This window comes from Hyaena hyaena, unplaced genomic scaffold (assembly GCF_003009895.1).
Source record: "Hyaena hyaena isolate Hyena2069 unplaced genomic scaffold, ASM300989v1 scaffold_158, whole genome shotgun sequence".
In the NCBI taxonomy this organism is placed as follows: domain Eukaryota; kingdom Metazoa; phylum Chordata; class Mammalia; order Carnivora; family Hyaenidae; genus Hyaena; species Hyaena hyaena.
This window is the reverse complement of record NW_024080790.1, coordinates 1,509,226-1,534,062: the sequence shown is the minus strand read 5'-3', so window position 1 is coordinate 1,534,062 and position 24,837 is coordinate 1,509,226. Positions and strand designations below refer to the sequence as shown.

The 24,837-nt window shown below is 42.5% G+C and overlaps 1 protein-coding gene across 2 annotated transcripts in view; it reads left to right on the top strand.

Moving 5' to 3' along the window:
- ANXA4 (annexin A4) overlaps positions 1–24,837 on the top strand; it is a 65,011-nt gene that overhangs the window by 15,572 nt on the left and 24,602 nt on the right. For both annotated transcript variants that reach the window (XM_039239573.1, XM_039239575.1), the window contains exons 2-3: positions 9,650–9,704; positions 21,352–21,439. In XM_039239573.1, the coding sequence (XP_039095504.1) occupies positions 9,696–9,704; positions 21,352–21,439 (97 nt within the window). In that variant the 5' untranslated portion in view covers positions 9,650–9,695. The remainder of the gene's footprint in view (positions 1–9,649; positions 9,705–21,351; positions 21,440–24,837) is intronic.

Here is a 24,837-nt window from a genome sequence, read left to right as displayed (position 1 = left end):
CTCATCAGAAGGGTGGCATGCATTCTCCCACCTCATGGGAACCCGTGTTGCCCACCTCAGGTCAGACAAGAGAACTCAACCCATTATTATGCACACATGCACAACACCCAGGGGCCAGACCCACCACTTACCCGTAGACAGGACTGTCTCCCGTCTGCAAAATGAAGGGGTGGGCTGGGCATTCTCTGAGGTCTTCACTACCCTCACAGTCCTACACTGGCAGGAATGAGCTGTTTCTGGAGGCAGGGGTTCCTCCCATTTCTGCTCCTGCTTTCTTCGGGCACTTACAGCTCAACCTTGAAATTACTCTCTCACCTGTGGTTTGCTGAACATTTTGATCTGAAATAGGGGAAAATCAGCTCTGGAAGATTGAAAGAATACTTGTGTTAAGTCTAGAGAGTCACTGCCATAGCACAGAGCATAAGGAATTGCCATCCAGGGCTTGAGAAAACATGTCGTAGCTGTGCCAAACCCATCTTAGGCTTTAAATGAAAGCCTGTGATGTTTTTATTCATAGCATAAACCAGAGAGCTATTTCTGGCATTCCCTTTTTCTCTCTCTACTGGTATGTACTGGATAGTCTTAATTTTGCTGGCATTAGGGGGCACCTCGATGACTCAGTCTGTTGAGCATCTGACTTCTGCTCAGGTCATGATCTCCTGGTTCAGGAGTTCGAGCCCCGTGTCAGGCTCTGTGCTGACAGCTCAGGGCCCTCAGCTGCTTTGGATTCTGTCTCCCTTTCTCTGTCTGCCCCCTCCCACTCATGGTCTTCTATCTCTCTCAAAATTAAATATTAAAAATTATATATATATACATATATATGTATATATATATATATATATATAGCTGGCATTAGGATACACATAACAAAATAGGGTCATTATTTCTAACTTCCTTTGATACTCAATTCAGAGTACCCTAAGAGCATGATGCATCAGTCCATCTCTGAAGCGGGCTGCACTTTGGGTACTTTTTGTTCTGTGCTTCACTCAGCCATGACTGTCACCCTTCACTCAGCTCAGGAAGCCAGACCCTGATACGGGGGTGGGGAAGGTGGACACAGAATGTGCTTCGATGGAATCCTTATGTCTCTCCCTGGGGACGGCAGCACTGTGACCATGTGTCTGCTCCAAGAGATGTTATCACGGAGCCGTGTTGAGTCCTTCTCACACCAGCGAGGCTGAGTGGCTGAACTGGGGCAGGGGTGTGTGGGTTAGAAATGTGCTTTCTCTTCAGACAGCCAACAGTCTTGTACAACACTTTTGACTAGGAGTTGTCTGCCAAAGTGTGGCTAGTTTCCACCAGAGAAGTCTGGGAGAGGAGTAGTTTTGTTGTTGTTTTGTTTGATTTTGTTTTGCATCCATATTAAAGATATGAAGAACAATAAAGCACATAGCAAAAATGTGACATTTAAAGTTTTTAATTCTGTTATTACTCTAAAAGCTTCTAGCTATCTATATACACATGCACACGTGTGTGTATTTGGCATGGTCTAATTTAAGGTCTGTAGAGTCAGACCCGTGGAAAATCAGCTCCTATCACCTACTACTTGAATGGTGTTGGGCACCGTGCTTAACTTTTCTAAACTTATGTTATCAGGCCAGGTTCACTGGACAGTGAAAGGGCAAAATGATACCACGTGGATAAAAGGACCTAGGCACTCAATGTAACTAAGTGGTCAATAAATATTTATCTACAAGAAAAGTCTCTTTAGCTCCAATGCACAGAGTAAGGAATACGAGGCTAGCTTTCCTGATGCTGAGCTGCCCACAGCGGCAGAGCCCACCCCAGGGAGGCTAAGCCTCAGGAGCAGACAAAGGATGACTAAAGGCTGACCATTTAAGAACCCTTTGTAGAGAGTCCTTGCAGCAGGAAGCAAGTTCAATGGAGTTATCGCTAGCAGCCTCCAGGATTTCTTTTTTAAGTGATAGACTACTCTTGAATAGGCAGAGCATAGGGGATATTTTCTGAATGAAGGGTATATAGGTGGAAATTAAGATATGCCATTTAGCACCTAAAATGGTGTCTGGCATGGAGCAGGCATTCCACAACGCAGAGTACTAACCACTATACAATCACGGCAGGCATTCCAATAATATTGAATGAATGAATGAATGAACAAATGTGCATGAATCATCAGTGAAACTATCATATCAGTCCCATGATTGTGAGTGATAATCAGCATTGTCAGTACATCAACTTCTTGTTTCTATGGTCACTGACCCGAGAGGCGGGGAGTCCAAACAGTTTGTTTGCAAGTAAAACGCATAAGAGTTAAAAACACAAAACAAAACGAAACAAAACCAAAAAAAAAAAAAAAAAATTGCCACCAACAAAAGACCCACCAGTGAGAATACCAAAGGTCTCCAGTCCACAGGCAGTACTGGGAGTTGCTCAGATAACAGGAAGAAAATCACCTGGGGAGAGCCTGGGTGGCCCAGTCGGTTAAGCATTCGACTTTGGCTCAGGTCATAATCTCACGGTTCATGGGTTCGAGTCCCATGTCGGGCTCTGTGCTAACAGCTAGCTCAGAGCCTGGAGCCTGTTTCAGATTCTGTATCTCCCTCTCTCTCTGATCCTCCCTACTCACTCTGTGTCTTTCTCTCTTTCTTGCTCTCGCTCTCGCTCTTTCTCTCTCAGAAATAAATAAAACATTTAAAAAATTAAAAAAAAAAAAAGAAAATCACTTGGGAAAATCTGAAGCACTATACACTGCAGGCTAAAGACACCACCCAGAGAAACAAGGTAGGGTAGCTACACATTTACAAAGTTTATCAGGATATGCTTTGGTTGTACCCTACTCGAAGCTTGTGCCTGGGGAAACTGAGGTATTATGTGAGGCACAGAGACATTTAGCAAGGCAAGCGTTGAACTAAAAGTACAGGACCCAGCCACTCTCCCAGCCAGCATTTACACCACCTCAGCTGCCTTTTTTCTTTTCTAATCTTATCTCTTAATACAATATAGAACTCACGATAGCCAGACTCACCATAACTCATTCATTATTATATCTTCCAGCTGGTTTGTAAAGTGGAGATAATAATCACAACTCCAGGAACACCTAGGTGGCTGAGTCGGTTAAGTGTCCGACTTCGGCTCAGGTCATGATCTCGTGATTCACGAGTTCAAGCCCTGCATTGGGCTCTGTGCTGACAGCTCAGAGCCGGGAGCCTGCTTCAGATTCCGTGTCTCCCTCTCTCTCTACCCCTCCTCTTGCTCATGCTCTATTTCTCTCTCTCAAAAATAAACATTAAAAAAATAATGACTCCAAAAGTTATTGGGTCGATTAAGATAATATAAAGGAGTATCAATAAATGTACCTTCCCTCCTTTCCCCTGCCATTTGGAAGGAATCATTGGAGTAGAGAAAAAACTTTAATAGACTTTGGCATGACGTGGGAATGGTAGAGCAGCAGTGGGGCTATTTTAAATTCAATGTAAAACACGTGTTTTAAAATCATTTATGGATTGAAATTACTATTATTGTCCCCCACAGTACAGTGAATAAGTGGCTAAAATTTGGACAAAAGAGGTCAATAAATTATTTGTCAGGTCTTGGGTCGGAATAGATTCTTCCTTAAGATTGCTTAGCAGACAGGTTTCCAAATTCATCTGCCTTCATTTAGCTTAACACATTTTGTTCTTGATTAAATGTTTGAAAATGCTTATTTCTCCAGACTCAAACCTCATCACAGCAACAAAACTTCCTTTACCTTTAGAAGGATCTAAGTTCCAAAGGAAAAGGGTTACATTCATTTTCCTATTTCATGGACAGTTTTGAAAGCCCTTAGTCCTCGGGCGGGGCCCAGTCATACCCTCCACAAATCCCCAGACTAGAAGTTTAAATTTGTCATCCTGTGGGTTGTAAAATGAAACCATGTACCATAGAAAAATGATGAGTGACTCACTCGCATGTGATCTTCCAGGGAAGAGAGGGATTCAGTAAGAATGTGCCACAAGGACAGCAAATCCCTTCATAATGAACGTTCTGGTTGCCTGTCCTGGGACCTGGGTCAATGTCGTTAATCTGAACGGAGGCCACCAAGTTAAGTGAGGTCTCAAGGGGAGCATCCGGTACTGGGGAGAATTCATCACCGTGCCACCTCCAGCAAGACCGGAGCAATTGCATTCATCAGCACACTAAGAAAGGCTTCAGCTCTCAGGGGCAGGTTTATATTTACAGGCTCACCCACACATATGCTGTCAAATGCAGACACACACACGCTGATAATTTATTTATCACATTGAGAATTGTTACTTAGAAATATCCCTGTACTTTGAAGACCGGTCCACGTGGGAAGCCAAACTCTAGTTCAGGGTTTGCTTGGCAATCATGGAATCAGAACAAAGGGGTGCCTGGGTGGCTCAGTTGGTTAAGGGTCCGACTTCGGCTCAGGTCATGATCTCATGGTTCGTGGGTTGAGCCCCGCCTTGCGCTCTGTGTTGACAGCTAGCTCAGAGCCTGTTTTCGATTCTGTGTCTCCCTCTCTCTGACCCTCCCCTGCTCATGCCGTGTCTCTCTCTCTCTCTCTCTCCCTCTCTCTCTCTCTCAAAAATAAATGAAATGTAAAAAATTTTTTTAAAAAAAGAACAAAGGGTATTAGATCTCTAACACAGCAGGGGGAGAAGAGAGCTGATCCTGGACCGTCGGTTCCTAAGGCGGAGCCACCCTTTCCTTAGAACAGGGCTTTGATGAATCTTTCAAAGGAAGCCTCTCTGAGGATTTTGTGTGGAGTTTGCATTGCCAATGGACACAGTCTTTCTTTAAATATGCTGATACTTTCAGCCAGCCGGCCTTAGCTCCGGAGCCATTCTTTCTCATTGAAGTAAATTTGCATCTCTTTGTTTTGATGGTTATTTGCTCATTTTGCTAGTCTAATGCTCAGGAAACAATCTAATTTGCCTGTTTTCCAAATTCTGGGTGAGCAGGGAGGAATCCACCACACTGCTGCCTCCATGTATCGCCGACCCGACCGAAATAATACATGAAATCCCAGAGGTCCTTGTTCCGTGCACTTGCGTCTGCCCTAAGGTCAGAAGAATCTGTCAGTGATACAATGGGGCAGTTTGTGGGATAGTGTAATGATTTCTTTTTGTACCTCCAAGCAGAAAATGATACGGGTCCGTTCTCGACATATCTAATTTTTCTTTAGGAACCTATCATAAAATACTTCTGCAAATTTTTGTAATCTTCCCTGAAAGAAGTTGAACTCTTTTATAACTTAGTGTTCCCTTACGTAACTGCTCTGGGGATAGGTCTCTTCCTTATTGTTTTTTTAATGGGTATTTATTTTTGAGAGAGAGAGAGAGAGAGGGAGAGTGCGGAAGAGGCAAAGAAGAGTGGGACAGAGGATCTGAGGTGGGCTCTGTGCTGAGAGCAGAGAGCCCAATTCAGGGCTTGAACTCACCAACCAGGAGATCCCAACTTGAGCTGAATCAGATGCTTAACAGACTGACCCACCCAGGCGCCCCTCTTGGGATAGGTCTTTTATGTTTAGTTGCCAGCTTTCTCTCAGTTACCCTAAAACTTATGTCTTAAAATTTTCAGGAGCCCTATCATGAGCCCTAGTTGTAGATTCAGATATTCTAAAGAAATTGCAGTTTCCCACCCAGATAGTACATGACCTTTAGACTTTTTTTTCAGATGTCACTAACATGTGGTCCCTTCCATCTTCATCTTTCCATCTTGAAGAGTCCTCAAGGTAGAAGGTCATTTGAGCCATGCCCAAACCTGAGTAGGTTTGCCTTTTTTACTAAAACTGCAGCACAGTTACTAATTATTTTGTGCCGCCTGTGAGCAGCAAAGGAGCTTTTAAAACCCCAACACAAAGTCTGAATCCTTGTGAACCTGGTGAACCTGAACCTATTGTTCAGTTTATGTTTATGGACGGGTAGGCTGGCCTTCAGAGAGAATGAATGAATCAAGGAAGCTGAGGCAAAAAAGAGTTCCTATAAAGAGTCCTTGGCTCTCCAGGCTGGAGGAAAATGTGGGAGGACTTTTAGAGGTTGAGCTTGGGGAAGAAGGGCCTGTCTTTGGGAACGTATCATTTTTGTGCCATTAGGAAGAGGGCTACGACAGTTCTGTACCAGGGGAATCTAAGTGATTCCATCCCCTCCTTTCTGCTTCCTGCCCATCCTTACCACGAGTTACTCACACCGTACAGGTGCCAGACATAAGCTAGTGAGCATTCGTGTGGAGTAACTTTACATGTATTATCTGATATCTAAGGACAGAATCAAGGAGTACCATTTTCTGCATTCATTTCTATAATTGACTGAGAAACTCGTTTGATACTAGTAAATAATAAATATACAACAGCTGTCTCTATGTAAATGGGCTTATGCTATGTGCTGTCCAAGTTTCAAAATAGATTGGCTAAAAGCATGCTATTTTCAAGTATGATACATATTTTTCCTTTAGTAAATTATTTCTAGCTCATTGAATAATGACTCTCAGTATTTCCAGAAGGTTTTGCTCGAGCATTTTTTCCACCTCTTGGATGTGGTCAAAAGGACTGAAAGTATTTATATTAAAGGCTGGCTTTTGGGGAGGCTTTTCCCTTCTCTACCCCTTCCTCATTGCCATTTACAGTAGCTCCCCCTTATCCACAGGGGCTACGTTCCAAGAACCCCAGTAGATGCCTAAAACCACAGGTAGTGTGGAACCCTGTATATACTGTTTTTCCCTATACATACAGACCTGTGATAAAGTTTAGTTTATAAATTGGGCACAGTAAGAGATTAACAAGAGCTAATATTAAATTAAAACAATTATATTGATGTACTATAATAAAAGTTATATGAATGTGGTCTCTCTTGCAAAATATCTGATTGTACTGTACTTACCCTTCTTCTTGTGATGATGAGATGATAAAATGTCTGTGTGATGAGATGAAGTGAGGTGGATGATGTAGGCATGTGAAGTAGCATTAGACCACCACTGACCTGATGTCAGGAGAATGAGCTCTGGACTGTGGTTGAGCAAAACCACATAAGGGAGGACTACATATTCCCAAACTACATAGAAACAAAGGGAGGGTGCTTGCTTCCTAAAGCTGGGTCTGCCAGGTTGACCATGGATTAGCAGACACTCAATCCAACTCACATATAAATTATATTTAATGAGAGATATAGGCACATTTTGATTATTCATAGGATGTGAAACAAGACCTCCAGACAAAGTCCTGGCTAAGCCTCAAAGAGCCCTGCTCATGGCTTCCCCTAGCACATTCTGGACAAACGAGAAATACCCCTTCCTGCCTCCCCCGCCCCACCCCCCCGGCCAATAGTCTTGTCTTTACTCCAACCCCCATCTCATGCCACTCTGGTCCTTGTTCATGTCACTTTTGCTCATTCCTCAAACACACTAACTTCATCGCTGCCTCAGGGCCTTTGCATTAACTGTTCCTTCTGCCTGCAATAGTTCTCCTCGAGCACTTTGAATAGCGAGCCTCTTCTCCTATTCAGGTCTTAGCTCAGGTGTCATCTCCTTCGAGATGGTCACCCTGTCCAGGCTAGCTCCTTCTCAGGGACCTGATCACATCATCCTCCAACTCAGGACTCAGCAAACTTTTTCTGTGAAGGGCCAAGTATTAAGTATCTTCAGCTCTTGTGAGCCATATAGTCTGTCACAAACTCTCATTGTAGCCTGAAAGCAGCCAAAGATAATATGTAAATGAATGGATGTGACAATGCTCCAGTGGGTCTTTATTTATGAACACTGAGATTTGAGTTTTATATAATTTTATATAATGTGTCACGAAATATTATTCTTTTAACTTTTTGTCCACCACTGAAAATGTAAAAACCATTCTTAACCTATAGGCTATACAAAAACTGGATTTGGCCCATGAGCTGTAGTCTGCTGCTCTCTGTTCGATAGCATTGTCCCATTGTATTTTCATCTTGCTGATTGAACCTATCTTATTCATTTGTTTATTTGTTGTCTATCTTTCCTTGAAAGCTCCTTGAAGTCATGTTCTTTGTCTTATTCACTGTATTATCTCTGTCAACTAAATCAGTGCCTGGAATATAGAGGTACTTTATAACAGTTTGGTGATTGAATGAATAAATCCATACAGCCCATGAGCCACAAAATCCAGTAAAGCATTTCTTCTAAATATTTTCTATGCAGATTCTGTTGCAGGTGCCACACCCGCCCAGGTCTCTGCCTCTGTCTGACTGTTCCTTAGTGCTTTCTCAAGACTTCCTGACCCCCTGTCTCTCACTCCTGGCTGCCCCGCAGAATAGTGCCTTGATGAAGCATGCCTTCTGTTATATCAGTTCTCTGCAAAACCCAAAACCTTTCCACTATTTTACCATTACCTACAGTATCAAGTCAGACTCCTCAGTTGGGCATAGGAGGCCTTGCCTAATCAATCTCCCACCTGCTTTTCCAACCTTATCTCTAAGCCTTCCCTCAAATGAGTCCTCTGCTCCGGCAGCCTCGTCTCCTCATTGTCCCCGAGGCCACTGCTCATTCCCACCTCTGCTCCTTTGCTCCGACTGTGCCCCAGAACAAGTAGGCATTCCCCTCAGGAAGGAATTGAGCCCCTCTGTAGCTATAAGGGAAGTGGGCAGTGAGTGATGGGAGACAGGGAAGAATGGAGCTGAGCCTCAGCAGAGCTGCAAGATGAGACATGAAGGTGAGCATCCCTGACTCAGTTGGTAATAAAACGAGTTAATTCTCGGGGAATAATTGAAAAGTGCTGCTTGGTAGGATGGTCTAGGCCAATGCTTTTCAAACTAGTGTGCAGACAGATATTGGGGGAATCTTGTTAAAATGCAGATTCTGGCAGTAGGTGTGGAGTGGGGGCCTGACACTGCTCCCAGATGATGCCCCTGCTTCTGGTTCCAGGATGATTCTTTTGAGGATCGGGGAGCTAACAAAATGCTTAGGAAAGAAGCCTTTCCCATAGGACTCAGCTATGGGAACAGGAAGTCAGGTCTTCCTCAGAGACCTGCCTATCTGTCATGAGGCCAAGACTCGTAGCCTCCAATCAAGGCTTTCCTTGCCTTTTACATGGCCGAGTACGTGTATGGTGATCTGAACATCCTTGCTGAAGAGAACCGAGCACAAAGCCGAGTATTTAAGGAAGAAGCGCCTGTACGTCCTGAGATGGTGGCAGTGAGAGATCATCTGGAAATGACAAGTCTAATGTTGGCTGGGCCACAGGCCATCACACACGCGTGCTCACACACATACACGCTCACGCACACATACATAGAACACGCACGCATAGAGTGTGGGCTGGATGTGGTACTTCTCCCTTATGCAGTTGATTATCTTTCCTCCAAGGAGGCACCTCTTTTCCACTAGAGCTTACAGGTCAGAATCCAGGTTTGGCTTGAGTACAAGTAATATACTTCATCCTAACAAACAGTAGGAATCACTTCTGTAATGTGTATCTCCAAACAGAAGAACGGGCAGGGAAGTATTTTATTGGAGTGATACATTTGCCTGTTTGAGCAGTTTGTCTTTAATTATTACCCTGGCCTTTCTATCTTTGGCTAATCAATAGCAGGCCTTCTGATGAAAGTGGATGCTATTTCCTAATTGTTTAACTTTGTGCAAACTACAAGTTATCCTGTTGAATGATTTTAATGCCACATCTCTCATCACAGTAATTTCCCCTCTGCTTTTATCACAGAGGAACTTCTGCTTGGGTGACTGAACTCTGCTCCTGATCTAGAGTCATGGCCATGGTAAGTTGGGGAGTGTCTCACCGTACCTGGTGCCAGCCACAGACAGGTACAGGATGTGTACACAGGGACTGTTGACTTTACAGAAGGTTGTTTGCCTAACAGAGGGGAGAGAGAAGGAAATGAAAAGGCAGTCTCCTTTTTTTGTTTTAAGCACTATTTTAATTTCTTTCAGGGGTGATGGGTAACTTCACCCTGAAAATTAATTCAAAAAGATAATCCTTTGAATCTGTCTGACACCCTGAGATACAGAAATAAGTTGTAGTTTTCTCTCTGCGGGAGCACTACATGTTCACTGTGGGAATTTTCTACAAATGAAAAAGAAACACCAAGAAGCCCGCAGGCTCTAACATGGGGAGACAAGTGCCATCCACATTTTGCTGTAACCTCATCAGGCTTATCAAGGGTGTATGCTAGCCGTCTGGGCTTGTCATCTGCTTCCTGTGTTTGGCTATGACCGGACTCCTCAGAGCTGCATTATCTGATCTTTGGGACAGGCAGGGAATTGGATCCCTCGGAGAGTTCCACAAAGTTCAATGCTGATGTGGAAGCTGAGCCCCTTTGCTGCAAACAGGCTCTACCTGAGGCTGGCCATCTGTTCTCCTTCTCTCACCCAAGTAAGGTATCTGAACAGGCAGGTGATTCTGATTCCTGATCTTCTCAGAAGGAATAATAGCAGTAGAATCTTACACCTGGAGAGGACCTAGAGCTCCCTTCAGCTTTAAATGGCCTCTTTTAGAAAGATAGATGTGTAAACTATCTTGAACAAATGGTAATATACTCATAACATTGTTTTACATTAGACATCTAGAATTTTCTTCATCATCCCTGACTATCAAAACCTTACTCATATCTACTCCAAATCTCTATGCATTCTTTCAAAATTCATTTCCTCTAGGGACGCCTGGGGGCTCAGTTAAGCGTCCGACTTCGGCTCAGGTCATGATCTCACCATTCATGGGTTCGAGCCCTGCATCAGGCTCTGTGCACACAGCTCAGAGCCCGGAACATGCTTCAGATTCTGTCTCCCTCTCTCTCTGCCCCTCCCCAACTTGAACTCTGTCTCTCTCTCGCTCTCAAAAATAAATAAACATTAAAAATTTAAAAAAAAAAAAGAAAGAAATATTTACGGTATCCTGACTTTGTGTCAGATGTGGTACTCAGCTCAGGGGACTCAAAGTTAATGGGATAGTCTTCCTGTCTGCAACAAACTCACAGGCTTCTGACATGCAAAGCCTGTAACCAAATGACCTTTTAGAGTGCTTTCCACTAGAGGACAATTACCTCAGTTCCTCTCATCTTTCCTCCTAGGACCTCTTTTTCCAACATCACTGTTATTTATTGGACAGATAAAGGACATTTTTAAAGAGTAAGGAATTGTTTTCCATCATTTTACTTTAGATCCTACTCACATGTATAATATATACTCACATGTATAATAATTTTTAAACAGTAGTGATAATAGCATAAATAACAATTGTTTTCATTCTAATCTTCACTTTGCTAACATGTTTATATTTTGTGGCATATTAAAATCATTTATTCTAGGTGGTGGAATTATGTCTGTTTTAATTTTCTTCTTCTTTTTTTTTAATTCCCCATATCTCTACAATGACCATATGATACATTTCTAAAAACAAAATATTTTTGTTTTTAAGTTTATTTTATATTTGAGAGAGAGAGAGAGAGTACAAGGCGGGGGGGGGGGCAGAGAGAGAGAGAGAGAGAGAGGGGCACAGAATCCAAAAAAGGCTCCACACTCTGAGCTGTCAGTGCAGAGCCTGATGTGGGGCTAGAACCCACGAACCATGAAATCATTACCTGAGATGAAATTGGACACTCAACCGACTGAGCCACCCAGATGCTCTGAAAAAAAATTTCTTTTTAATTAAAAAAATTTTTTTTTTCCTGCGTGCGCGCGAGAGAGACAGCGTGAGCAGGGGAGGGTCAGAGAGAGAGGGAGACACAGAATCCCAAACAGGCTCCAGGCTCTGAGCTAGCCGTCAGCACAGAGCCCGACGCAGGACTCAAACCCACAAACCGTGAGATCATGACCTGAGCCAAAGTTGGACGCTTAACCGACTGAGCCACCCAGGTGCCCCTGAGAAAATATTTTTAAAGCTACTGTATTCAAATATTTAAAACATTTTTAAAATAGATGTTTAATTTACATATAGTGAAATGCAACACTCTTAAGGTTGGAGTAGATGAATTTTGACAAACATAGGAACCATATAACCTACTCCTCTATCAAGATAGATAGAACAAGGGCACCTGGGTGGCTCAGTTGCTTAAACATCCAACTCATGATTTCACCTCAAGTCATGATCTTACGGTTTGTGAGATTGAGCTCTGCATTAATCTGTGCTGTCAGTGCAGAGCCTGCTTGGAATTCTCTCTCTCCCTGTTTCTCTGCCCCTCCCCTGCTCGTGCCCTCCTTCCCCTCAAAATAAATAAATAAATAAATGATTTTTTTAAAGAAGCTAGAACATTTCCTTACTCCAAGAAGTTCCTTTATGCCTCTTCTGAGTCAGTCCCCACCCTGCTCCCACTCCACCCCAGAAGTACAACCACTGTTCTGATTGTTATTACCATAGATTAGGTTTGTCTGTTCTAGAACATTCTATCAATGGAATCATAGAGTATGTATTCTTTGTGTCTGGCTTCTTTGCTGGTTATTATATTTTTGGCAATCCATCCTTGTTGCTATAAGTAATGGCAGTTTGTTCTTTGATTCCTTTTTTATTGCTGATTAGTATTTGTTGGGGGATCATCATCAAAAAGGACATGACCACTGACTGACCCGTGAGCTAGACCTGGCCAATTGGAGGCTCCTCACTCCCTCCACTGCCTCTGGAATGTGGGTTCCACCTACCTTTCCTGCTCCCTGAAGCTGCTCCAAGGATATAGCCCTGAGATGGCAATGTGATGTTTGAGACACCTGCATGGTGTACGTGACTGAGCCCATTTAGGACCTCTTTATAAACTTTTAAGATTTGGAGGATTAGTTCAGGGATCAATTTGTCTTGGTGCAGCCCAAGACGAGTCTCATGTGTAAGTTCCCTTTGCTAATGGTAAAAGTGCCACCTGCAGACATGGAGGGGCTTGCCTCTTTCTTTCCTTGGTCTCTCCCTGCCCTCTGCCTATGAGGCTCAGCTTCAGATTATACCCAGAAGGCTCCTGAGGTGGTTGTGAAGCTACAATCTTCCACTGTATCATATTCCAATTTTTGACATTATTACCTTCCTGATTATTATAATAACTGAGTAATACTTCATTGATTGTGATCCTACACCTATTTCTAGCTGCTCATTTTTATTATTCTTTCCTACATCCTCCCTGTTTCCTTTGTCTGCTATCACAAGAAGACTTCCTGGGACAGACTCCCTTGCCTTCCTGGAACAGATAATGGTGCATTTTGCCCTGGAATTTGATCAATACAGGGACTTTAGGGCTACCCAGAACAAATTTTCTGAGCTTACCTTTTTCTGGGAAGAATGAGTCACTTAGAATGTTAACTGATAAGCTGAAACATCTTTGCAAATCCCTCTATCGATTCATCTTGTTAGATATTAATTTTAACCCCACAGTAGCATTCCTCAGCAATGCAGTTTGTGTTAAAGTCCAATGCAGTGTTTGGGCACCATCCAAAATTTTTTCAATACTGAAGCTCCAAAAGAACCCTGTGAAGTATTTCACTCAGAAAGCTATCTCATAGTGGAGCCAGTGGCTAGGTTAGACCATGTTGGAATTTTGACAGCAAATCATCAATTTTCTTATTAGTACTGATGCATAGTAGAAGAATTAAAGTGCCTGTTTTCATTTCCTAGGGCTGCCATAACCAAGTCCTACAAATGGAGTAGCTTAAAATAATAGAAATGTGATGTCTTACAGTTCTGGAGGCCAGAAACCCAAAATCAAGGTGTTGGCATGGCCAGGATCCCTCTGAAACCTGTAGGGGACTCCTTCCCTGCCTCCTCCTAGCTTCTGGTGACTTCCTAGGTGGTCTTGGGCACCCTTCGGCTTGCCACTGTTTAACTCCCGTGGTGTCTTCATGTACCGTTGTCTCCTTTTTAATCTTTTATTTTTTTAATGACTTTTTAAGAGAGAGAGAGGGAGAGAGAGAGACGGAGAGGGAGAGAGCGAGCATGAGCAGAGGAGGAGCAGAGAAAGGGAGACACAGAATTCAAAGCAGGCTCCAGGCTCTGAGCTGTCAGCACAGAGCCCAATGTGGGGCTTGAACTCACAAGCTGTGAGATCCTGACCTGAGCCAAAGTCAGATGCTTAACTGACTGAGCCACCCAGGTGCCCCATGTTTTTTGGTTTTTTTGGTTTTGTTTTTTTTTTTTTACATACTGTCTTCTTATAAAGACACCAGTCATATTGGATTAGGGGCTCACCCTACTCCAGAGTGACCTCATCTTAATTTAATTAATTATATCTGCAATGACCCTATTTCCAAACGAGGATACATTCTGAGGTACAAGGCTTAGGACCTCACCGTACCTCACCATATCTTTTGGGGCAGTTACAATTCAGCCTGTAACCGTGCCCAAGGAAGTTAACGTCATTGATTTCTACTTCCCTCTGTCAGATGTATAGAGGGAAGTGACTAAGTATTAGATGCTGATTATATTAGATATCTAGGAGGTAAAAGTTTGGACTTTCAGCAAAGAAGACCCAACTCTCTGGTACCTAAGACCTTTGGATGGAGTTGATGTGGGCCACAGTGAGCAAAGTCTGACTTACTAGAGAACTACCCCAAGGCCATAAAAATCTTCTATCCCTTTATTTTATTTTTGATGTTTATTCATTTTTTTGAGAGAGACAGAGCGCAGTGGGGGAGAGGCAGAGAGAGAGGGAGACACAGAATCCAAAGTAGGCTCCAGGCTCTGAGCTGTCAGTGCAGAGCCCAACATGGGGCTTGAACTCACGAACCGCGAAATCATGACCTGAGCTGAAATCAGACACTTAACCGACTGAGCCACCCAGGGGCCCCCTCTATTCCTTTAGATGGTCCATGTTATACCTTTGGATCAAGTTAAATCATCAGAGAGACTTATATCTATTCTACACTGTTTTTGCCACCTGCACAAATGATCTATTCTGGATTTTGCTTTGGCATTATTATCCCATAGGCTTACGTTAAGAGATATTATCAGAAATAGATATAAGAATCTCACTCTTATATTTATTATGAAGATGTTGTTGAAGTCACATTTAATAATAATGGTGATGATGATAGCCATTGAGTTTTACTTTTTGTTTTAGTGTTTACTGTTTGCTGGATTCTGTGCCAAGTGCTTTCTTATATTATTCTGCTTCGTTATTACAATCGTGTGAGTTGATATCACTTCTCTTAATGTACAGGCGAGGAAAAGGAAACTTCCCCTAGATACAACACGGCTAGAAAGGGTTGAAGCCAAGATTCAAAGCCAGGTCTATCCCCACACCAACGTCTGTGTCCTCTCCTACTACGCTTTACTACCTCTCACCATAGCCCACGGTGTCTCCTGCACACAGTACCCACAGATGAAATCTCCCCCAGTGCTACAATTCCCTTTATAGTGTTTGTGACCCCCAGAGTGACATAGAGGAGACAAAACTGTCTTCATGAATATTAGATTTCACTGGGCACAAGGCTATGGGTACATTTTAACCAAGGCTTATAGAAGATGCAAAACCCTTCTCCCTTTGCAATAATTCATATCATCTCCCTGTTCTGTTGTCTCCCATCACCATAACACGCTACCACCATTTACCAAAGGGGCACTATCAGGAAAATCACGAGTAATAGATCTACTATGTGACCTGAGCCCTAAATTTAGCCTTGGCTGTCTCTTCCTACCCTCAGCTTGTGAGCTCTTAGCATCGTAAAAGCACATAGCACCAGCTAGAACAAAAGAAGGTATCTAGCTCGGTCTAAACTCCATTGACATCTGGGCACCAAGAGTATCACGTAGGGACACCTGGGTGGCTCAGTCGGTTGAGTAGTCAATTTTTGGTTTCAGCTCAGGTCATGATCTCTAGTTCATGAGATAGAGCCCCACATCCTGCTTAGGATTCTTTTTCTCTCTCCCTCTCTCTATGCTCCTCCCCTGCTTGTGTGCACTCTCTCTCTCTCTCTCTCAAAATAAACAAATATACTATTTTTTCATTAAAAAAATAATATCACTTAGATCCTTCTCCATGTGCAACCTAAGCCAATCAAATGCACACCAGAATGGCAGACACCTGACAAATTAAGAGAAGGGAGACAAGGCAGAATGATGTTAGTGCTGGTTTGTGATTAATTAGGTCACTTAAAAAATTATTTTAAGGGGCGCCTGGGTGACTCAGTCGGTTAAGTGTCCAACTTTGGCTCAGGTCATGATCTCACGGTTCGTGGGTTCGAGCCCCACATCGGGCTCTGTGCTGACAGCTAGCTCAAAGCCTGGAGCCTGCTTCAGATTCTGTGTCTCCCTCTCTCTCTGACCTTCCTCTGCTCACGCTGTCTCTCTCTCTCAAAAATAAATAAAACATTAAAAAAATTTTTTTAATTATTTTAAGTTTATTTATTTATCTTGAGAGAGACAGCGAGTGGGGGAGGAGCAGAGAGAAAGAAGGAGAGAGAGAATCCCAAGCAGGCTCCACACCATCAGCGCAGAGCCTGATGCAGGACCCAAACCACGAACCATGAGATCATGACCTGAGCCAAAACCAAGAGTTGGACACTTAACCAACTAAGCCACCGAGGCACCCCTAATTAGATTGTTTTTAAAGATGTTTTTAAAGACAAGAAAACAGAATTCAGAATATCAAAATATAGGTTGCAAAAGGCCTTTATAATGCTTAGTGTCAAACACAGAGGGAAAGATATATTTAAAACCAAAGCTAGTTTGATTCTGCCCTCTACTGCTAAATCAGGGAGCCCAGAGAGCTCTAGTAATGAAGATGTCCTCTCCGTAAACTCAGTACAAATAAAAGCAGGGCATTTCTTGGGCAACTGGTCTCTTTTCCTCTTACAGACACAGTGAGTCTCATTGCCGATTACAGTTCCCTCTTACTTTGGCTTCTATGCAGAAAAATCTGTGGCTTCCTTCTAACACAGGCTCGTAAGGTCTGCATTTTGGTTTCCTTCTCACCTCCCTAGTTTTACTTTAGTTTTCTGTGTTTTATGTCCTGTCACTGAATTTCCACATCTACGTATTTATTTTTTATATTGAGCTATATGTATTTCTCTACACTACCTTCCACAACATAAATCACGTATAAATAAATTAGTAAATACATTCACAATATTCAGGGCACCTTGGTGTTAATCAATAAATTGTCTCTAAATCATAATCCAACTGAGATGGTCCCCACCGGTCACTAGCCTGTGTTTTGCTTGCTGATGTTTTTAATTTTTGATTTTTATTTGAAGAGGGTCTGGCTAACTAATTTTTAATTTTTATGTATTTATTTCTTAAAATTCCAATAGAATTAATATACAGTGTTACATGTGTTTCAGGTGTACAATCTAGTGACTAAACAATTCTTTACATTGCTCGGTACTGATAATGATAAGAGTACTCTTAATCCCCTTCACCTATTTCTCCCATCCCCCCACCTCTCCTTTGGTAACCACCAGTTTGTTTTCTAGAGTTAAGAGTCTGTTTTTTTTTGTTTGTCTTCTTTTTCTCCATTCATTTGTTTTGTTTCTTAAATTCCACATATGAGTGGTATCATATAGTATTTGTCTTTCTCTGACTGACTTATTTAGCATAACACTCTCTAGGGGCACGTGGGTGGCTCAATCGGTTCAGCGTCCGACTTTGGCTTAGGTCATGATCTTACGGTTCGTGGGTTCGAGCCCCACGTTGGGCTCTGTGCTGACAGCTAGCTCAGAGACTACAGCCTGTTTTGGATTCTGTATCTCCCTCTCTCTCTCTGACCCTCTCCTGCTCATGCTGTCTCTCTCTCAGAAATAAATAAAATATTTAAAAACTTAAAAATAATAATACCCTCTAGATCCATCCATGTTGCTGCAAATGGCAAGATTTCATTCTTTTTCACGGTTGAGTAATATTCCATTGTATTATATATATCAGATCTTTTTTATCCATTCATCTATATAGATGGACTCTTGGGTTGATTCCATATCTTGGCTGTTGTAAATAATGCTGCAGTAAACATAGGGTGCATATATCTTTTCAAGTTAGTGTTTTTGTTTTCTTTGGGGATACCCAGTAGTGGAATTACTGAATCATATGGTAGTTCTATTTTTACCTTTTTGAAGAACCTCCATACTATCTGCTACAGAGGCTGTACCAGTTTGCACTTCTACCAGCAGCAATGAGGATTTCTTTTTCTCTACATCCTCACCAACACTTGTTGTTTCTTGTGTTCTTAATTTTAGCCATTTTGATAGCTGTGAGATAATAGCTTATTGTGGTTTTGATTTACATTTCCCTAATGATGAGTGATGCTGAGCATCTTTTCGTATGTCTGTTGGCCGTCTGTATGTCTTATTGAGAAAATGTCTATTCATGTCTTCTACCCATTTTTAATTGGATTATTTGTTTTTGTTTTGTTTTTTGATATTGAGTTGCATAAACAATGTATATATTTTGGACATTAACCCCTTATCAGCTATATCATTTACAAATATCTTCTCCCATTCAGTGGGTTGTTGCTTTGTTTTGTTGGTGGTTTTCTTCACTGTGCAACTTCACTGTGCAAAAGCTTTTTATGTCCGTGTAGTCCCAGTAGTTTAATTTTGCTCTTGTCTTCCTTGGCTTTGGAGACCAGTCTAGAAAAAATGTTTCTACCTCTGATGTCAAAGAGATTACTGCCCATGTTTTCTTCTAGGAATTGCATGGTTTCAGGTCTCACATTTAGGTCTTTAATCTATTTAGAGTTTATTTTGTGTGTGGTGTAAGAAAATGGTCCAGTTTCATTCTTTTGCATGTAGCTGTCTAGTTTTCCCAACACCATTTTTTGAAGAGACTTTTTCCCATTGTGTATTCTTGCTCTTTGTTGAAGATCAATCAATCGTATAATCATTGGTTTAGTTCTGGGTTCTCTATTCTGTTCCATTGATCTATGTGTCTGTTTTTGTACCAGCACCATATTGTTTTGATTACTACAGCTTTGTAGTATATCTTGAAATCTGGGATGATGATACCAACAGTTTTGTTCTTTTTTTTTTTCAAGATTGCTTTGGCTAATTGGGGTCTTCTGTGGTTCCATACAAATTCTATGATTATTCTAGTTCTGTGAAAAATGCTGTTGGTATTTTGATAGGGATTATATTAAATCTGTAAATTGCCTTGAGTAGTCTGGACATTTTAGCAATATTTGTTCTCCCAATCCGTGAGCATGAAATATCTCTCCATTTGTTTGTGTCATCTTCAATTTCTTTCATGAGTGTTTTATAGTTTTCAGAGTACAGATCCTTCACCTCAAGGTCACTAACTTTTAATCCCTGTACACATCAGAGTACATCTTACTTTAAGTCATTTGATCATTTCTAGCGATGCTAGTCAACGTCTCTGTTGTCTAGTGAGGCTCTCTCCTCATGACTTTTCTGTCCAATAGGTCAGGCTTCAGTCTCCATTCTGCTGCAAAAGGTCTTGTCAGGGTCACAAGGAACTTCCATGTTGCCAAATCTGACCCTCCCTTCTGTGTCTTCCTCTTACCTCCCTTGGCAGTTACTGACCACTCCCTCCTTCTTCAGTCTCTGGACACCACACTATTCCTGGTTTTCCTTTTACTTCGAGTACTGATCTTTCTTGATCATCCTTTCTAGGCTCTCCTCTGCTGGACCTCTACACTAGAGAGACCCAGGCTTGTCCTAGGTTCCCTGTTCTTGAAATCACTTTCTCCCTAGGCCATCTCATCCAATACCATCCACATGCTGATGTATGTAGACTTGACCTCTACTTACATTTTATAACCAGCCGTCCTTTTGACAAATCCATTTGGGTGCTTAATGGACATCCTAAACTCAACATCTTGAAAATAAAACTTCTAAATCCCACTCCCCACTTCTTCCCCACCCACTCCCACCCCTAAGTCTGGTAGTCCTCCTCCAATTTGTCCCCATCTAGGTAAATGACACCACTCTTTACTCAGCTGCTCAGGAAAAAGATTTAGAGTTACACTTGATTCTTTTCTTTCCTCGCCTCCCACATGTCAGTTCATCAGCAAGTTCTGTTGTCTTTGCTCCAAAACATGTGCGGAGTCTGCCTGTTTCTTTCTGTTTCAACCTCACCTGGTATCATATCCATGGGTCTCGCCCAAGATTCTCTACGGGTGCTGCCTCTCCCTTCAGCAGCCTGAGAGATCTTTTTAATATGTAAATCAGATCACACCCCCTCATCCTATTGCTTCAAACCTTCCAGTGGCTTCCCATTGCACTTAGGACAAAATATAAACTCCTTGCCCCAATGAGGGCTGCCTTCTTCTGGCCCCAGCCCACCTCTCTGATTTTCTTTCTTCCTTTTTCATTTTTGAAACTTTTATTATGTAAAAGTGTAAACATGTGGAAAAGTAGACCGAGGATTAAAAAGAACCCCTGTGTGCCTACCAATAATTATTAACTCATGATCAGTTTTGTTTCTTCTTTATCTCCACTTACTTCCCCCCTACCTGTGTTATTTTGAAGCAAATTCCAGGCATTTTATCCTTTCATCTGTAAATGCTTTCAATATATATAAGATTAAAACTCTTAAAAACAAACTATAACCATGGTACAATTATCATACCTAAAAATGGTAATGCTAATTCCTTAATGGCATCAAATATCGAGTTGGTGTTCAGATTTCCAGTTGTCTCATAACTGTCTTTTTATTTTTACTGTTGATTTAGGATCCAAATTATGATTATTGATATGCCTTTTTAATCTCTTTTAAGCTACTGTTTTTTGTCCCCAGCCCCCATCTCTCTCTTTTGTAATTCTCTTTGCAATTTATATGTTGAAGAACCTGGATTATTTGTCAAGTAGTGTTTCTCACAGTGTGGATTTTGCTGATTACAACCCTGTAGTATGGGTTGACATTTTCCTCTCTCTTCTATTTTCTGTAAATTGGTATTTGGCTCTAGAGGCTTGATTGGAGTCAGGTTTGATTTGTTCCTTTCTTTTGGGGCGGGGGGTGTGGACCAGATTACTGCACAAGTGGTGATGGAACTTCCCTTACCACTGCCCTCCTTGCCCACTGCCAACCTGAGCCACGCTGGCCTCTGTCCTGTTCCTTGCATATAAGCTAGTTCCAGCCTCAGGGCCTTTGCATTGGCTGTCTCCTCTGCATGTAACACCACCACCACCACTACCACCAGCACCACCACCACGCTGCAGTCTCCAATTTTTGCATGCCAGCTGCTTTATGTCATTCAGATCTCAGCCTAAATGTCACTGATCAGAGTAGCCCCTCTAGGACTTCTCTATCCACTCTTTGATACTTCTCACCACTGGACACCATTTATGTATGCATTTGTTGGCTTGTTTACTATTTACCTCCTCCTACTAGAAGTAGAACATCAGCCCCATGGGAGCAAGAGCCCCATCTCCCACACTCACTGCCATATCCCCAGCAGCTACTATAGTGTCAGACCCATGGTAGGCACTCAGCGGATGTGTGCTGAATGAGATGAAGGCTCTCAGTCACATCTTTTTCTGTGTGCTCAGGCATCCAAAGGAGGCACCATCAAAGCTGCTTCCAGATTCAGTGCCACAGAAGATGCCCAGACCCTGAGGAAGGCCATGAAGGGGCTCGGTAAGTGTCCCACTGGAGGTAAGCACTCCTTTGTGTGATGTGCATCACAGAGTCACACAAAGCATGCTGTGTCTACCGGCAAAAAATGACTAAGCCCCTAAGAAAATACAGGGGGTCCAAGTAGGCTTTTCAAGACAAATGGAATCAGAGGACATTACTCACTTCTATTATAGAATTTATCATAGAATGCTCTGATTCTAGAATTCCCTAATAATTTAAATCTCTTATATTACAACATTATGAATCTATGTATAAAACCTTAGAAATGTATTTGTTTTCCTATCAGTGCTGTATATGTATAGTGTCATAAGGTTTACAAAGAGCTTTCACAAATGTTATTTCAATGGGTATACACAACAACCCAGTAATTTAATGAAAGCAGCTATTGCTATTGTTATTTTCACCCCATTTCATAGATGTGAAACTGAGACACACAGTAAGTGGAATGAAGCCATGAGTCACGCTCAGCAGCAGTGTAGTCATGTGGGCACACCGCAGGCTGCCCTGGGTTAGCCTCTTGCCTGGGTGGACATTTGGCCAGAGAAGTGCCTTTGGTTTGTAGCTGCTATTATAATCTCCTTGAGATATTTGGATAAAACATTTGGTCATGAAGCTTTATTTCCCCATTTTCCTCCTCCCAAAGAGCTCATGTTAGTTAGCGTCAGTATTACTAATAGCAACAGCAACAGTAACAATGATAGAGAATGTTTATTAAATTCTATTATGCATCAGACACAATACATTACATAGATTATCTACAAACATGTTATGAGGATTATAACAATCAACAGTTTGTTTTACTGATAAGAAGTTGAGATTTAGAGAGGTTTAGCTAACTTGCTCAGCATCTCGGAGCTAGTAAGTGTTAGAGTCAGGATTCTAGGCAATTCCAGGCAGTGAGACCCAGGCAGTTTGACTCCAGAGCTATATTTCAAGTCACTGTACAATCCTGCTGCCCACCTCTGAACAGAATGTTGTTCTGAATATATATGTCCTTCTCCTCATTTTCCCTTTTTCATAAGTAAGATGGAAAATGTCTATGGTCCATCCTTTTTCCATAGTTCAGAACGTGGACCACATGGCACTCAGAATTCTCAAAATAAAAGTCAGGAGACATTTGGCAGCCAATTCTTATCAGTGTCTGCTGTGTGGGAACCAAAGCAAGGCAGACAGTTGGAGGAGACAAGCATTTTAAAACCTAGTCCAGGAACGCCTGGGTGGCTCAGTCAGCTAAGTGTCTGACTTCGGCTCAGGTCATGATCTCACGGTTAGTGAGTTCAAGCCCCGCATCGGGCTCTGTGCTGACAGTTCAGAGCTCCTGCAGATCCTCTGTCCCCCTCTCACTCTGTCCCTCCCCTGCTTGTTCTCTCTCTTTGACTCTCTCAAATAAATAAATAAATAAAAACTTAAAAAAAAAAACAAACCTAGTCCAGCTAGTCCATGGATGCTAGGTGGGTAAGGCATGCACAGAAATAACTATAATAATATGATAATAGCTATCACAATATGATAGTGATAGGAGGGGCATAAATAAGATCCCATTAGTTTCAGAGAGGAGATCACATTTAATTTGGGGGCATCAGGCAAAACTTCTTGGAGGATGCAGAATTTGAGACGGGCTTTGGGAGGTAAGTTAGAGATAAGAGAATGTGTTTCGGGTGAACGGATTAGCATGAGCGAGAGCATGGGGTGAGTGTGAGCACTGTCCCATTTCCAGTTCAGCTGAGGCCTAGGGGAGTCAGTAAATACGCGAAAAGGTGGCTCGTGGCAGGAGGTACTTGCAAAGTGGGAGTTGGCTGGCATCAAAGGGAGGTCCTGGGGTTGCTACTGAGCAGACAGTCTGTAGAATCACAGACACGGGGGGATGGCCCAAACGCACCGGCCAGGAAGCCAGTGACACAGTCATGACACTACGTGGAGCAAAGAGGGAGACATGCAAACCAGTAGACTGGGAATGAAGGAGGTCAGGACAAAGGAGTGTAGCACGATTGTTTCAAGTATAATGATTGAAGAGCTAAGTCTGTGAATTTGGCTGCCTGGTATCCTTTCGTGTGGATATTTACAATAGTGAGTGGGATGTTGCAGAAAGTCTCAAATGCCAGACTGCCATTCCTGTAGTAAATCCAGCAGGCTGGGGGGGGTGGGGGGGTAGCCTTGTGTTTTCCTGAGCAAGGGAGAGACACCATCAGAGTTTTTCTTTACAAGAAAATGAATCTGGCAAGACTTTGGAAAGACCAGTTAGGAGGTAAGAATGCCAGTTAGCGGACTTTACAGTTGTCTAAGACCCTAAAATCATGAATTGGAGTGGTAGAGGTAGGAATCAAAGAGGTGGCAGATGCAAAAAAGATTTTAGAGTTAGATTTTGTATGCCTTGGCAGAAAATTTGAATGTGGAGGACAGGAAAAAAAAATCAAAGCTGTGGGGCGCCTGGGTGGCTGACTCTTGATTTCATTTCTGCTTGGGTCTTGATTTCACAGTTTGTAGGGTTGAGCCCCACCTCAGGCTCCGTGCTGAGCATGGAATCTGCTTGAGATTTTTTCTCTCTCTCCCTCTGCCCTTCTCTCCTGCTTGTGCACTTGCTCTCTCTCACTCTCTCTCAAAAAAAATTTTTTTTTTAAAAAGCAAAGTCCTCACTGACATGTGGAGGTGTGGCATCACTATATTGTACACCTGAAACTAATGTCATGCTGTATGTTAATTATATTGAAATTAAAAAAAGAAAAAGCCTGCAAAGTGCTGAGTGAATTAAGAGTCTGTCTGAATTGTTTCCAAACTCAGAGGAAATGATAACAAGATTAAAAATAAGGAGGGGGCGGGGCACCTGGGTGGCTTAGTCGGTTAAGCGTCCGACTTTCACTTAGGTCATGATCTCGCGGTTCGTGGGTTCGAGCCCCGCGTCGGGCTCTGTGCTGACTGCCAGCTCAGAGCCTGGAGCCTGTTTCAGAGTCTGTCACTTCCTCTCTCTCTGACCCCCCCTTGCTCACGCTGTCTCTCTCTCTCTCTCTCCTAGAAATAAAACATTAAAAAAAAAAATTTTTTTTTTTAAATAAGGAGGGGACGCCTGGGTGGCTCAGTCAGTTAAGTGTCCAACTTCGGCTCCGGTCATGATCTCACTGCTCGTGGGTTTGAGCCCCACGTCGGGCTCTGTGCTGATAGCTCAGAGCCTGGAGCCTGTCTTCGGATTCTGTCTCTGTCTCTCTCTCTCTGTCTCTCTGTCTCTCTGTCTCTCTCTCTGCCCCTCCCCCACTCACAGTCTCTCTCTCAAAAATGAATAAATATTTTTTTAAATAAGAAGAGAAGGGGAGCCTGGGTGGCTCAGTCAGTTAAGCATCCAACTTCAGTCAGGTCATGATCTCAGGTTTATGAGTTCAAGCCCCGTGTTGGGCTCTGTGCTGACA